Source organism: Geospiza fortis, unplaced genomic scaffold, assembly GCF_000277835.1.
Source record: "Geospiza fortis unplaced genomic scaffold, GeoFor_1.0 scaffold7, whole genome shotgun sequence".
Taxonomy (NCBI): domain Eukaryota; kingdom Metazoa; phylum Chordata; class Aves; order Passeriformes; family Thraupidae; genus Geospiza; species Geospiza fortis.
The window spans coordinates 4,362,531-4,375,568 of NW_005054344.1; the positions used below are offsets into that span (position 1 = coordinate 4,362,531).

General features: G+C 39.6%; 1 protein-coding gene across 1 annotated transcript in view; it reads left to right on the top strand.

The window, feature by feature from the left end:
* The first annotated feature begins 1,287 nt into the window (after positions 1-1,287).
* Positions 1,288-13,038, top strand: part of FAM92A (family with sequence similarity 92 member A) — a 21,086-nt gene continuing 9,335 nt past the window's right edge. Inside the window, exons 1-6 of the mRNA XM_031058506.1 lie at positions 1,288-1,364; positions 1,700-1,810; positions 1,964-2,116; positions 3,739-3,973; positions 6,421-6,489; positions 11,610-11,711. Of these exons, the coding sequence (XP_030914366.1) occupies positions 1,288-1,364; positions 1,700-1,810; positions 1,964-2,116; positions 3,739-3,973; positions 6,421-6,489; positions 11,610-11,711 (747 nt within the window). The remainder of the gene's footprint in view (positions 1,365-1,699; positions 1,811-1,963; positions 2,117-3,738; positions 3,974-6,420; positions 6,490-11,609; positions 11,712-13,038) is intronic.

The following is a 13,038-nucleotide window of genomic DNA, read 5'->3' on the forward strand; positions in this document are numbered from 1 at the left end:
CCAACCTTTCACGACCCAAGGTGGGAATAGGAAGAGGCAGAACCCCTTGGTCCACAGACAGGGTGCCCAGCCAACAGGGCAGAGACATTTCTGCACCATGACTCCATCCAAGGAGACTTCCCTGGTCTGAGTGCCCCTCACCACTCTCTCCCACAGCAGTGACTATTTTTGGACTGGATATCCCTGAATGATCCTTTGACCCTTAGATCTTCTGGGTACCCTTGAGCAAGAGGCCTCTTTGTGTGTGTGCATGTGTGTGTGTGTGTGTGAGTGCACATGTACAGTTTTGTGTAGTAACATAATCCCAAGAGGTACACCAAACCTGTAACCTGCTAAATGCCATGGGAGCATCACCGTTACCCACCTTGTTCATTACTTTTGGCCATTGGTTTTAGTTGGAAAGTAAAGTTTGTTATCTGCATGAAGTTGTTGCCATGTACCTCTGTGCCAGCATGCTGCCAGTTGTCCGAATCCTTAGCTCTCATAGACCACTGTAATATCAGACGGGTTTGTGTTGGACACAGCACAATTCCCACTCTCCTCCTTTAACAGTCTTTTCTGCATTAGTCTCATATAGCATGTGCAAGGACTCTGACAGGATTATGGCCACACAATCCTGAAGCCACATTCCCAGTACATTACCACTACAGAGAGGGTGTTAGGGGTTTTTTTTTTATGTTTTCAGTTTCATTTGGTTTTGTTTTGTTCTTCTTTTTTTTAAGATCTTTTCTGGTGCTCCATGGGATTTTTCCCATGGCTGCCCAACCTCAACAACTCTCCCTTAGGTGAAGACAAGTTGGGGTTTTTTTTGGTTTTTTTTGGTAATGGGAGAGGCTTGAGCTTTCTGGCTTTCTACAGGCCTTGACACTGCACTTGTCTTTGAACAGACCCTGCCCCTGCCTTTGGGTGGGCTCATGTGTGGGGAGCACCAGTCGCTGCTTGTGTCCCCCAGGGATCAGTATTGATCCTGGTCCTAGTCAGAATCCATATTGATTATTGATGGGTGAATCCAATGCGGAATAAATAATAAATTTGTTGGTGACAGCAAGTTGGGCAGGAGTGTTGAAAGGATCTGCAGAGGGACCTGGACAGGCTGGATCAATGGGGCAAGACTGACTGTGTCAGGTTCAACAAAGCAAAATGCCAGGTCTTGCATTGGGTCACAACAACACCCTGCAGTGCTACAGGCTGGGGGAAGAGGGGCTGAAAAGCTGTGCTGTGGCAATGGACCTGGGGGCTGCTTGCCAGTGGCTGAACCACCATGTGCCCAGGTGGCCAAGAAGGCCAATGGCATCCTGGCCTGTGTCAGCAATGGTGCGGCCAGCAGAACCAGAGCAGGGATTGTCCCTCTGTACTCGGCAATGGTGAGGCCACACCTCGAGAGCTGTGTCCAGTTCTGGGCCCCATAGCACAAGAAGGACATTGAGGGGCTGGAGTGTGTCCAGAGAAGGGCAGCAGAGCTGGTGGAGGGGCTGGAGCACAAGTCCTGTGAGGGCGGCTGAGGGAGCTGGGGGTGTTTAGCCTGGAGAACCGGAGCTTACGAGGACCTTATGGCTCTGGACAGATCCCTGACAGGAGGCTGTATCCCGGCAAGGCTCGGCCTCTTCTACCGCGTACCAAGCGAGAGGACAAGACATAGCCTAAAGCTGCGCCAGAGGAGGTTTATGTTGGACATAAGGAGGAATTTCTTCACATAAAGGGTGATTAGACCCTGGAACGGGCTGCCCAGGGAGGCGGTGGGGTTACCGTCCCTGGAGGTGTTTAAGCAAAGACCGGACGCGGCACTCAGTGCCATGTTCCGGCTGACACGGTAGCGTTCGGTCAGAGGTTGAACTCGACGATCCCCGCGCTCCTTTCCAACCGCACCGATTCCGCTTTTCGGGGATTGCGCTCCCCCGCGGCGCCTCCCGGCCGCGGCCCGTCCCGCAGGCCGAGGGGCGCTGGGCCGCGGGCTGGACGCCAGGTACGGGGGCGCGGGGGGCCGGGGAGCCCCGGGCTGCTGCCGGGGAGAGGCCCCGCTTCCAGCAGCGTGCCCGGGGTCGGGGAGCGATGCGGTTCCGGTCCTTCTTTGCGCATCTGCCTCCTTGGGAGATGGGGCCGCCGCTGCCTTCCTCCGGTAAAGGCCGCAAAACTTTTCCAGGCCTAGCGTGCTGTGCAGAGATGGAATAAATATGTGCTGCCGATATTTGTTTGGACCTCTCGCGAATAATTCTGTGGACAGTTCTAAGCGGTCGTGATAATGAGGGGGGAATAAAAACTTTTACACCCCCCACATAAGAAACCGTAGTGTTTCGCATCCCAAAATTAAATACTAGTTGCATGGGTGTACTGTAAGATCTGAATTGTAAAGTGGGTGATTACATCTTCCTCCTGGAGGGAAACTTTCTGACATGAAGATCTTTCAAGAAAATAGGAAATATATACCTTCTACTGAAGATCTTGTCAGGGAATACAATTTTGAAAAACGGCTTTATTAGTACGTAATGAAATATTTACTTGCCTACTCACCAGGTGAAACTGTCCCTATTCAGGCGGTTCTGTGCTCCAGCGTGTTCTGGAGGACTGAATAACTTCCTTGGGTTTTTTTTTAACCTCAACAGAATCTCTTTTGAACAGTCTGCCAGACAGCTTGCCATGAAGCAACCCCAACTGGGATTTGGCAGAACTTTGGCATGAAATACATTTCCTGGAGTAAAGGTGTTCCTGGTTTGAATTGTGTTGTTGTTTAGTCTCAAAGTACCACATTTCTTCAAATTTTTCTGATTATCATATATCCTGATACAAAGTCAGTGTTTAAATATTGGTCAGCAGTATTGGGATACCTTACAGATATGAAGGAAGTTTTTGTTTCTTGCCATGACAGTGATAGGAGTGAATTCTCTTTTAGAGAATTCTATCACTTCACATCAATAACCTTGTGTTGGACCATAGAGACTTTTTAGGACTTCTGGCAGGTGCTGTTAGCTGAATTGTCTTACAGCTGATTCACTCAGATCAACAATGGGCGTGAGTTCACATGACCATCAAATAATATAGGAATATGAAAGCAAAATACGAAGTGAAATCTGTGAGTTACTGGAATGACTTATCTAAATCCTTAATAATGAAACATACAGGCATTGGAGCAAATAAATTAATTAGATTTAGGTCGTTTAAGATAATTTATTAGTGAGATGAATGTCCTTTCAGTGGTAGTACAGTTTTCACCTCTTGTGTTGATTCACCTTTCTTCTTTAATTCTCAGTGGTATTTATCCTCTGTAGTGCAGTTTGGTAATTGTTTCCAATTTAAAGAACATTAAATACCTTCAACAGTTCGTCCTCTACTGCCTAATTTCTCCAGCCATTGCCTCACCTGTTTAGATTGCAGGCCATAGCAGGAAGGGGGGTGGTCTTGCAGAAGTCTTGAGACAGCAAGTGTTACCACTGTGTTAGGAACTAATAACATTAGTAATAGTGAGCTTTTGCTTAAATTCAGGAGGAAAACTTCCAAGCAGATTTTTGTGATTTGGATTTTAATCTATTGGTTTTTTAAGTGTAAATCTGCTTTTTTGTTTGTTTGTTATTTGTTCATCATCAGTTGTTATTCATTCCTCACATCAGTTACAACATTCTCTTTTTCAGAATAAATTTCTGCACTGAAATGAGATATCCAAATTATTAGAAGTATTATTATATAGTTTTTCTTCTGTATGTGCTGTAAACATTTCTGCCTTTCTTATTTTTCTTTGGTATCCAGGGACAATCAGACTAGACAAATGCAAGATGCTGTTTCAAATGTGGAAAAACATTTTGGTGAATTGTGCCAAATATTTGCTGGATATGTACGTAAAACTGCCAGACTACGAGACAAAGCAGATCTTCTAGTAAATGAAATATATGCATATGCAGCTACAGAGACACCAAACTTAAAAGTTGGACTGAAAAACTTTGCAGATGAATTCTCCAGACTTCAAGATTATCGCCAGGCAGAGGTACAAAATTAAAGCTGTACATGTTGTGTTTGCCATCTGAACTTTTCAGTTACTTATCTGTGATTAAAAGGGAAATCATATACTCTGCAATCAGAAGAGAAACAGGAGAAAACACGTCTAAATATATTAATGTCTGAGCAGGGTAGGCTGCCAAAGCATTCATCATTTACACTCCTAATCACTTCAGGGAAAACTGCCTAAAATTAGTACTGTTGAAGTCAGGAAAATTATCCATATGAACACTTGATGTATTTGGGAAAGAGCAAGTTTTTTTTTATTGGTGTTAGACTTTAGATAATGATTTATGGTTAATAAAGTGTTCTTTTTTAGTTGTGTGACTTGAATTGTCTAGCAACAGCCAAAGCAAAATCAGTCATTTTCCTTTAGTTGAGCATTATCAGAAATAGTATTGAAGAGGTACTGTCAGGGACACTGTAGATTTCATAAGTTTGTAGTTAACATTAAAAGTACAAACTTAATTTGGACCATATGTGACTGTATAGTCACATTTCTGCTAGATGAGTGAGAGTGCAAAGAAAGGTGTTTATGCCACTTACACATTTATGTGTGGTGCCAGTCAAACTGTAACTTACGATGCAGAATTCCAAATACTGAGATTTTAAAAAATTCATTCACATGTACTCAAACTAGTTTTTGGAGTATGTATCTATTCTTTAAGTAGAACATAGAAAATTCCCATTTATAGTTTTGAACAGCTAAGATCCACTATAATTCAAAAAAGAGACTGAAGTAGTTGACATTCTTTATGTCTTCAGATAGGACTTTTTTTATTTTGGAGAGCACTGCAAGTCACCTCTTCATAATAACAAAGTGGAAAAAGAAAACCTTTGAAAAGTAGTTAATAAGAGAAGCAGAGAGTTTGAAATACAAGGAATATTGTGTATCTTTAACAGTCCATTAAGGGATGGATTAAGAAGCATTAAGAAACCTTGGGATGTGTGCACTTTTTATTTTTCCATAAGCTCTTATACATCTGGCTCCAGCTGAGCCACATGTAGGTCTTTATGCTTCAATTGATGTAATAGCAAATTATCCTCTGCTATTATATTTATATTGTGGCCAAAGGTGAATGTAAACTCAGACTGCATGATCTCTGTTTTCATCATTAAACTGCGAACCTGTAATTTTGAGGTACATATGTAACAACTTGACTTTTGCTTTTGTTGATTTTAAATGTGTTTTTAAAAACTGACATTTGGTGTCATCCTCCTGCCATGCCTGTCTGTAAACCAGCATTGCCTTGTGAAAGAAAAAAGGCAGAAGCAGCAAAGGAAAAGAGAAGCTTTTAGTCTTTAAATCAAGTTCTCCTTTGCTCCTGAAAACAAAATATTTCTTTATTTCTTCTGGGCATCAAGTCACTTAACAGTTTTCCTGTATGCTGGCAAAGTGGGCAAGAGAAAATTAGCTTGCAAGGGTTATTAACAATTTCTGGTCTTTAGGTGCAGTGCTAGATATATAAATACTGAGGTGTGAGGTACCACAGCACATGGTAGGGTAAGTAAGTAAGGTAGGCAGGTTATTTGGTTCATCAGTAATGCGTGTTGTTTAGAGCCTTACTGGCCTATTCCTTTCTATTCTGTTGGCAATTCAAGTGAAATTGTTTGACAGTGCAGTGGTAGATGGTATCAAGGAGAAATGTTTGCTCAGCTGGCCTAGGTTTTGGCTGACTGGTCTGGTGACTACCAGTATAGGGGGAACTGTCCCCCTACTTCCCAGTAGAGGTATGCACCTTGTCCTAATCTGGATTGTAGCAGCAATGGGCCACAGGACTCACTCATGGTCCATAACTCATTGGCAGATTACGCTGGGGCCACTCAGTTTTGTCAGATTTGACAAGCAGGTCTTACCCTATTGCCTGTCTGACCATATGTAGCTGTTTTTCTGAAACAAAAATTCAGAACCACTCATCTGTGAGAGCATTTATGCATTTTACATACCCTGTTATTGGTATTTTTTTAGTGCACTCAGTACCAGTGATGCTGTTTCCATTATTTTTACGAAGCGTTCCATTTTGCACAGTGTATTTGATAGCAAAGATTGCTTAGTCTGTAACCTTATCAGTAAGTGGAGAGCAAATACACTAATCTTTAGATAGAAAGCTACAGAACTCCAAGATGCAATGCTGGATGTATTTAGTACTCAGTTTGATGTATTCATAATTTTCCATGTTTCATTTATCCTGATCTAATTAAGAAAAAAATAATTCCACAAGAAATCAGCTTGAGCTCTTCAGAAAATAAAATCCTTTTTGGTTAATGTACTTGACTGTAGTTTTTACGAAATTTTTTAAAACCCTCATCTTAATACTTTTTCAGCATATATGGATTTAATTCATAATAAGATGAGTCACTATTAAAGTAATTGTTTCCCATTTCTGCACACCATGGATATGGATGATTTTAGTGACTTGTGATTTCTTTTTGTAGGTTGACAGGCTGGAAGCCAAGGTTGTTGAACCTCTGAAATGTTATGGGACCATAGTGAAACTTAAAAGGGTAGGTTAAACATATGTTTTCTCACAAGGTACATTTCAGTGTCCTGGCTACTCAGTTGAAAACTTTTTGTTTATGGGGAAAATGGTTCTGATTTTTCATATTTCAGTAATCAGTTTAACTTAATTATATAATTAGACATCTAAACTGAAGCTGCATATATGTTAGAGGAAAGAGCTTTGATGTGAAGACAAGGGTATTCAGGCTCTTCAAGCACAAACAAATGCTCAGAAAAGGCATTAGTATGAAATTCCCTGGATAGTGTAAATTCAGGACTTTTTGTTTATAAATAATGTCATTTATTATTGTGTGATTTTGATGATGATGGTGATGATATTATTATTACTATTATTATTATTATTACTGCTTTGGCTCTTAGTCATCAATATGCTGCCTTTAACAGCTTTTCTAATTCAGAATTATGTTCTACATTAAAGTTCATAACTTAGAAAACCCATTTGAACCTGATAAGTAGGTAGTGCCTAAATCCGTCTCCATTAAATCCTTACGATGACCTGAAGATACACAAAAATCTGAGGTCTCTTCTTTCACTATATTTTTGAAACAATGTTAATAGGAGTTTGAAATATTCCCTTAAAATACCTGTAAGTTTCTTTCCTCCAGGAAAGATAAGCTTGAGCAAGGAATTTAATGAGCAGATACTGAAAGTAGATCTTCTTAATACTTGAATCTTATACAGAGAATACCTTAATCCCGCAAATCCAAATCTGTAATTGATGTAGATATCTGTACCATAATCTATACAAATCAGAAACTTAAATTATTATTATTATTATTTGATGATATTTTACAAAAATACTAAAAAATCATGCGGGGTGTTCATCATGATTAATTTGAGTAGATGGTGGCCACTGCATCTCAAGCAAGCAGTTTTCCTGTGGGTTTTTTTTGTGGGTTTCTTTTTCCATATGATGAAGAGCCAAGTAGTGTTTGGGACTTACTGCACAGTTACCTCACATGGTGGTTAGAGAAACAATTGTCAACGAAATGCATTCTACACTTGAGTGGGACTACCCACAGTAGTCCTTAGCAGAGCTGTAGACTGTAGTGCCTAAAACCCGGTATCTTAATGGTCACCAGTCTGTGAGATCTAGAACTGGGTACTTTGTAGGGTATAAGTGATGGGGGTGGAAGACAAGTTTCATGTGTTTGTGGCAGTAGGGTTGCTGGGGAAACACAAAACATTACAGCAATGCCTGGGGCTGCCAAAGCATTGAAGAGACTGTCTTGAGGTGCACTGCCACTGATAGCCAGTAATGCTGAGGACAGAGGCAACTGGAACCAAGTAATTGCTTGCAACAGTGAATTGAATTTCCTGTGGTCTTTGCCTTTCAGAATGTCAGAAAGTGTTGCATAATGTTGATTTTAGCTACAGTGAGGAGTACAAGAGCATTTTTAAACCGTAGATGAGATCATTAATTTTACCAGTTTACCTTTGAACTAAGATAGAGTTCACTAAAGATATAGGCCATTAAATGGTTATTTTTTTCCCTTTGCATGTTGACCATAAACCTTGGTTAAAACTTCAACTACCTGGTCTTCAGTTATTATCTGTAATCACTGAGACATATTTAGTGACAAAGGAAATTTTGCCACTCATGTAAATCTAGCACAAGCTGCTAGTTCTAGGACTGCTTTAGCTGTAACTACATTAGCTGGCTAAGTAAAACCAGGCAGAGTATGTCATTATAGCTACTTTCTATAAAGAGGATGTTCTCACTGCTGCTTACTTACTGGATCTGTTCCAGGAAGTACACAGCAGTTTTTCTGTGCTTTATCTAAAAATAACTATTGCTTTGCCTGTGATGTAAGACATCAATGTCCTGTGCTACTAAATGCTTTAAAGAGCCCCAGGTCAATCAGAGTAGTGTTGTCCTTGATCTGCTAATGCAGTAAAATTGTTTCATTTACTTGTTCTGGTTTATGATGCTGAATAGCTTCAGTGGAAGCTAAAACAATATCCTTGTCCTGTAACACAGCTTAAATGTAGGCTATGAGGATTTCTTTCTGTTTCATTGTTCTATTTATCAATCTTCACTTTTCTGCTTTTTGGCAACTCTGTTCCCGGTTCCTTTTCTTCCTGTAAAACAGGACATCATAAAACCAAGGTGATCCACATGCAGAAGAAAGGATTGATTTGCTTTAATAACTTCAGTGACTAAAGCAGGTAACAGTACAGTGCTGAGGCTCTGCCAGTTCATTGTCTGGTGGATGAACTATAGCTGTACTTCTGTATGATTTAAAAATAGATGGGTGACCAGTGTTCCTGTGTGTGACTTGAATTCATAGTTAAAACTTAGAGGGACTATGAATAATTTTATATTCTTTGCACCTTTTATCTCATTGCCTATTCCATTCCACTTTTCCTTGAGTGTAACTAAAACATATTTTCCAAAAACATGTCAAAGCTTGGTCTAAAGACACTGGAGGTGAATGTAGGACTGTTGGTGGTAGTTACTGGTTAGTTGATGCTTGTGGTGCTTTGTTTTAAATGAAAGACTTCACGTAATCTTTGGTTCTTGTTACATGCTCCATTAAGATGAAAGAGCTCTCTAATGCTCTGGGTTTTTTTCTGGATGAAGGTATTTAGATACTAGTAAAACAAATTTTTCTTCTTTTTTTTTCTGTTAGGTAATGTGCACCTTGATTCTTTCACCATAAATTACATTTTCCCCAGCTTTTTAATATTTTGATTGGTTTTTTCCTGCACTCTTTTCTTGGACAAAATATGTATGTAACTGTGCCCTACTTTTGGACATCCAAAACTTGTACACAGTTTCGCCACTGTGGCCATAGTAGTACTAATTCTTTGTCACATTTCAGCTAGAAGAGAAGTATGTTTCATGGTGGCTGTTGCTACAGAAAGCAGAGGTAGAGGAGGGAACAGTTCAGTCTCTGTACGTATTTCCAAAGTCATTACATGCCAGAAAGAAAACACTGAATGTAATAATGGTAACTCTAGAACTTCGCATCCTCAAGTACACTTTATGTAAAAGTCAGCACACTTTCAAGCCACAGTGTTAAATCTGATTGACTGTTTTAAATGGGCCTAGAAAGTCAGTGCTATTAATGGAGCTCAGTCATTAAATAGCATTAAGCACGCAGCTGTGGCCATTTGATGGAAAACTTTGTTTTTTCAAAAATAAATACATTCTTTTCTCTTTCTCTACCTTTAAAATTTAAAACTGGAAGAAACAATTTAAAAATTTCTAGTATTGCTTTTCTTGTAGCCACATGCTTCTCAGAAAAGCAAAAGGCCTTTTCAGTAGTCTTTGACCTTAGAGGTTGTATAAATTCCCTTCTGAAAGAACAGCAGTAAAACCAGCATTAATGGGCTGAAGATGAAGTAGTTTTTATTATCAGAAGCCAGCTCTGTGTCCCTGAAGATGAAGCAAAATAACAGTTATATACAAGGACATACAGACAGTAAGGATAGAAAAATGAAGAAACTGCATGTTTTGACCCTGTCCTCATGTACAGCCTCGTTATTGAAGGAACACACAGCACTGTGAAACTTGGCAATCTTGTGCTTGTCACTGAGTAGTGATCTGGTCACAGGATCACCAAACTTACTGGAAGTCATATTCTTAGTTGCATATCCTTCTGTCATGGCAACATACGAGCATTAAAATTGTGAAATCCAAGGAAGGAGCACAGACAACTTCCCAATATGATAGTTTCTTATAGCTCTAACTCCATTCTGGAGTAGTAAATAAAAGTAGAAGTGGTGTTTTAGAGTAAAAGGTCATTTGAAATGCATGCCCAGTCCTCCCTCAGATTTTGTTAGACTTTAGACTGTATTTCTGCTTGCTCTAAACTACTGCTCCTTTAAACTGGAACCATCAAAATTAATGACCTTTTCCACACCAGCATCAGTGGAGTGATAAATACTTGACTGATAATTCCATGAATGTCAAACAGTTTGCAAAACAGTTTTATAGCATGAACAAAAATTTGAGAAAACTGGTAGATGAACATTCTTAAATTGTCACAGGTCTTCCTAGAAGACATACTACTTCTCATTTGGAAATGGAACAAAACCAGTTGTCAACAGTTTCTGCCTTTTCTAGATCGGTTAAGTTTTATCTTCTCCAGCTCCACCATTACTTGGATGTATTTTGTTTCAAATGGTTTTAAACACTTTATGAAAAGCACATATATAAATATGCAGTTTAACCCTTTCAGCCCTAGAATTCCTGTGGTACCTTGTAGCACAGAATTGTTTAGGTTGAAAAAGATCTTTGTAATCATTGAGTCCAACCATTAGCCTGGCACCACCACGTTCACCAGTAAGCTTTGTCCCTGAGTGCCAGGAACTCCTTTTTTGAACACTTCAGAATGGCGATTCTGTCAGTTCTGTCGGCAGCCTGTTCCAATGCCTGACCACCCTTCACATGGAAAAAATTTTCCTAATATTTCATTTAAACCTCCCTGGTGCAGCTTGTATGTCCTCATCCTGTCACTGGTTGCCTGGGAGAAGAGACTGACCTGCACCTGGCTACAGCCTCCTTTCAGGGAGCTGTAGAGAGCTCAGGTTCCCCCTGAGCCTCCTCCAGGCTAAACACTCCCAGCTCCCTCAGCCACTCCTCATCAGACTTCTGCTCCAGCCCCTTCAGCCGCTCCACTGTCAGCAGTGACAGCAGTTATATTTTCTTCATAACTTCTCCTTGGTACTGACTGCTGCCTGCTTTGTTGTTTTGTTTTTTTTTTAATGATGCCACTTTATTTGATGCTGCTTTTTATTTCTAAGTACCACATTTGTTCTATTGCTAAGTCAGGAATGAGTCTGCCTTCTTAATGCTTTGGGGATCTCAGCTTGTGACCATCTGCTGTACTTTTCATGTAAAGCTGTGAATATCTTTTTCTTTCCTTCCCCACATTTTCAGTCGTCACAAGTGCTATAGGGACTTTTACAAGGTGCTAAACTCTCTCAGTGCCCACTGACTTCTCTTTCATAGGATCAATTAACATATCACCAAAATCTGTTTTTATTTGAAGCAGAAGTTTTGTCCATGTTTTCTAGGCAATGCGTGTATGAAGGAGAGCATATTTTGTATTATCCTAGATGTATTTCAAACATGTCTAAAACATTTCATTTCCAGGATGATCTTAGAGCAACTTTAACAGCAAAGAGCCGAGAAGCCAAGCAATTATCTCAACTGGAAAAGACACGTCAGCGGAATCCATCAGATCTACACGTTATCGTATCCTGCCTTTCTAGTCACTTTGAGAAATATTTTTAGAATTTCTTGGGAATTAAACTGTTACGTTTGGGAAGTAGTAATAACAATAATGCTCCTTAGAGGAACTGTTCCCAATGTTGAATCTTTTCTTGAACTTAATGAAGAGTTACAGCCACTACAGAGCAGTAGTTACTTTTGAATTGAAAAGAAACTATGAATTATTTGATATGTTTATGCAAGAGAGGTAGGCATAGATTACATCCAGGAATTTGGAAGCTTTTGAAAGTGTAATCAGACAATTTATTTTGTATTTCTGTGGATTTACTGTTTTTCTCCCTGCCATTTTGGTTATTGTGCTTCCTAGTACCTAGATGGGATATGAGTTTCCTCCAGCTGCATGAAAGGATAAGTTGTTATTCTGCTAGTAGAATACTCACCTAGACTACTCTTCCTTTCCAAAGACCAGTCACCCTCCCCAGTATACTATTCTGTATCACAATGAGAAAAATTAAGCCTCTATCAAACTGAATTAGAATTTCCATTAAAATCTCACTGAAGTTTCAAATTTTGAAGCAATCAGAATCTAGGGAATGCCTAAATAAATGAGATCAAGGCAATCCTACTTCAGTCCCTTTATGCTTACGTATTATGATACAGGATCTAGGTTCATGATGTGCTGTGAACTTTTTATTACATTTTAGTGTTGGACTTGGGAGTTAAGGAGTCCTATTCATTGTTGGATTTTATCAACTGTATTTCAGAATCTTCAGGATCTTTGTAGTGACTGGGGAATGAGACTGTAGAAAGAGTGAAAATGACTGTGTTGGTCAAACTGAACACAAGAGAACTACATTTTATTTTTGTCTTTGCCAGAGAATTTTCATTTAATATTAATCAAATCAGTTAAATCAAGTCATGACTAATTAGAATTCCTCATGTAATAAAGACAGACATTTGTCAGCCATAGGGTTAGAACTGAGTTGTGTTGCAAAGTTATCTTCTGTTGGAATTAAGGGAGTAAATTATAACAATAAGCTGTTTTTTTCCCAAAGGGAGACTGGTCCCATTTTTCTCTCTCAAGCTAATTCCCATTTCTTTTCATTTCATGGGTATCTCACTGGCACCTAGTTCATCTCTTCTTGTTTCTTTTCTAAGCTTTTCCCAAATACTCTTCTGTGACTTAGCTTCTTGTAACACCTGTTTTCTTCTTTGCCTGAAGAGTTATAAAATCTCAGTACCGTCTGATTCTGCACATGGCAAAAGCACCAAATGCTGCCTATTAGCATATTAAAGTGATTGACACTTAAAAAGGTCAGATTGACACTTAAAATACAAAAAAAGGTATTAG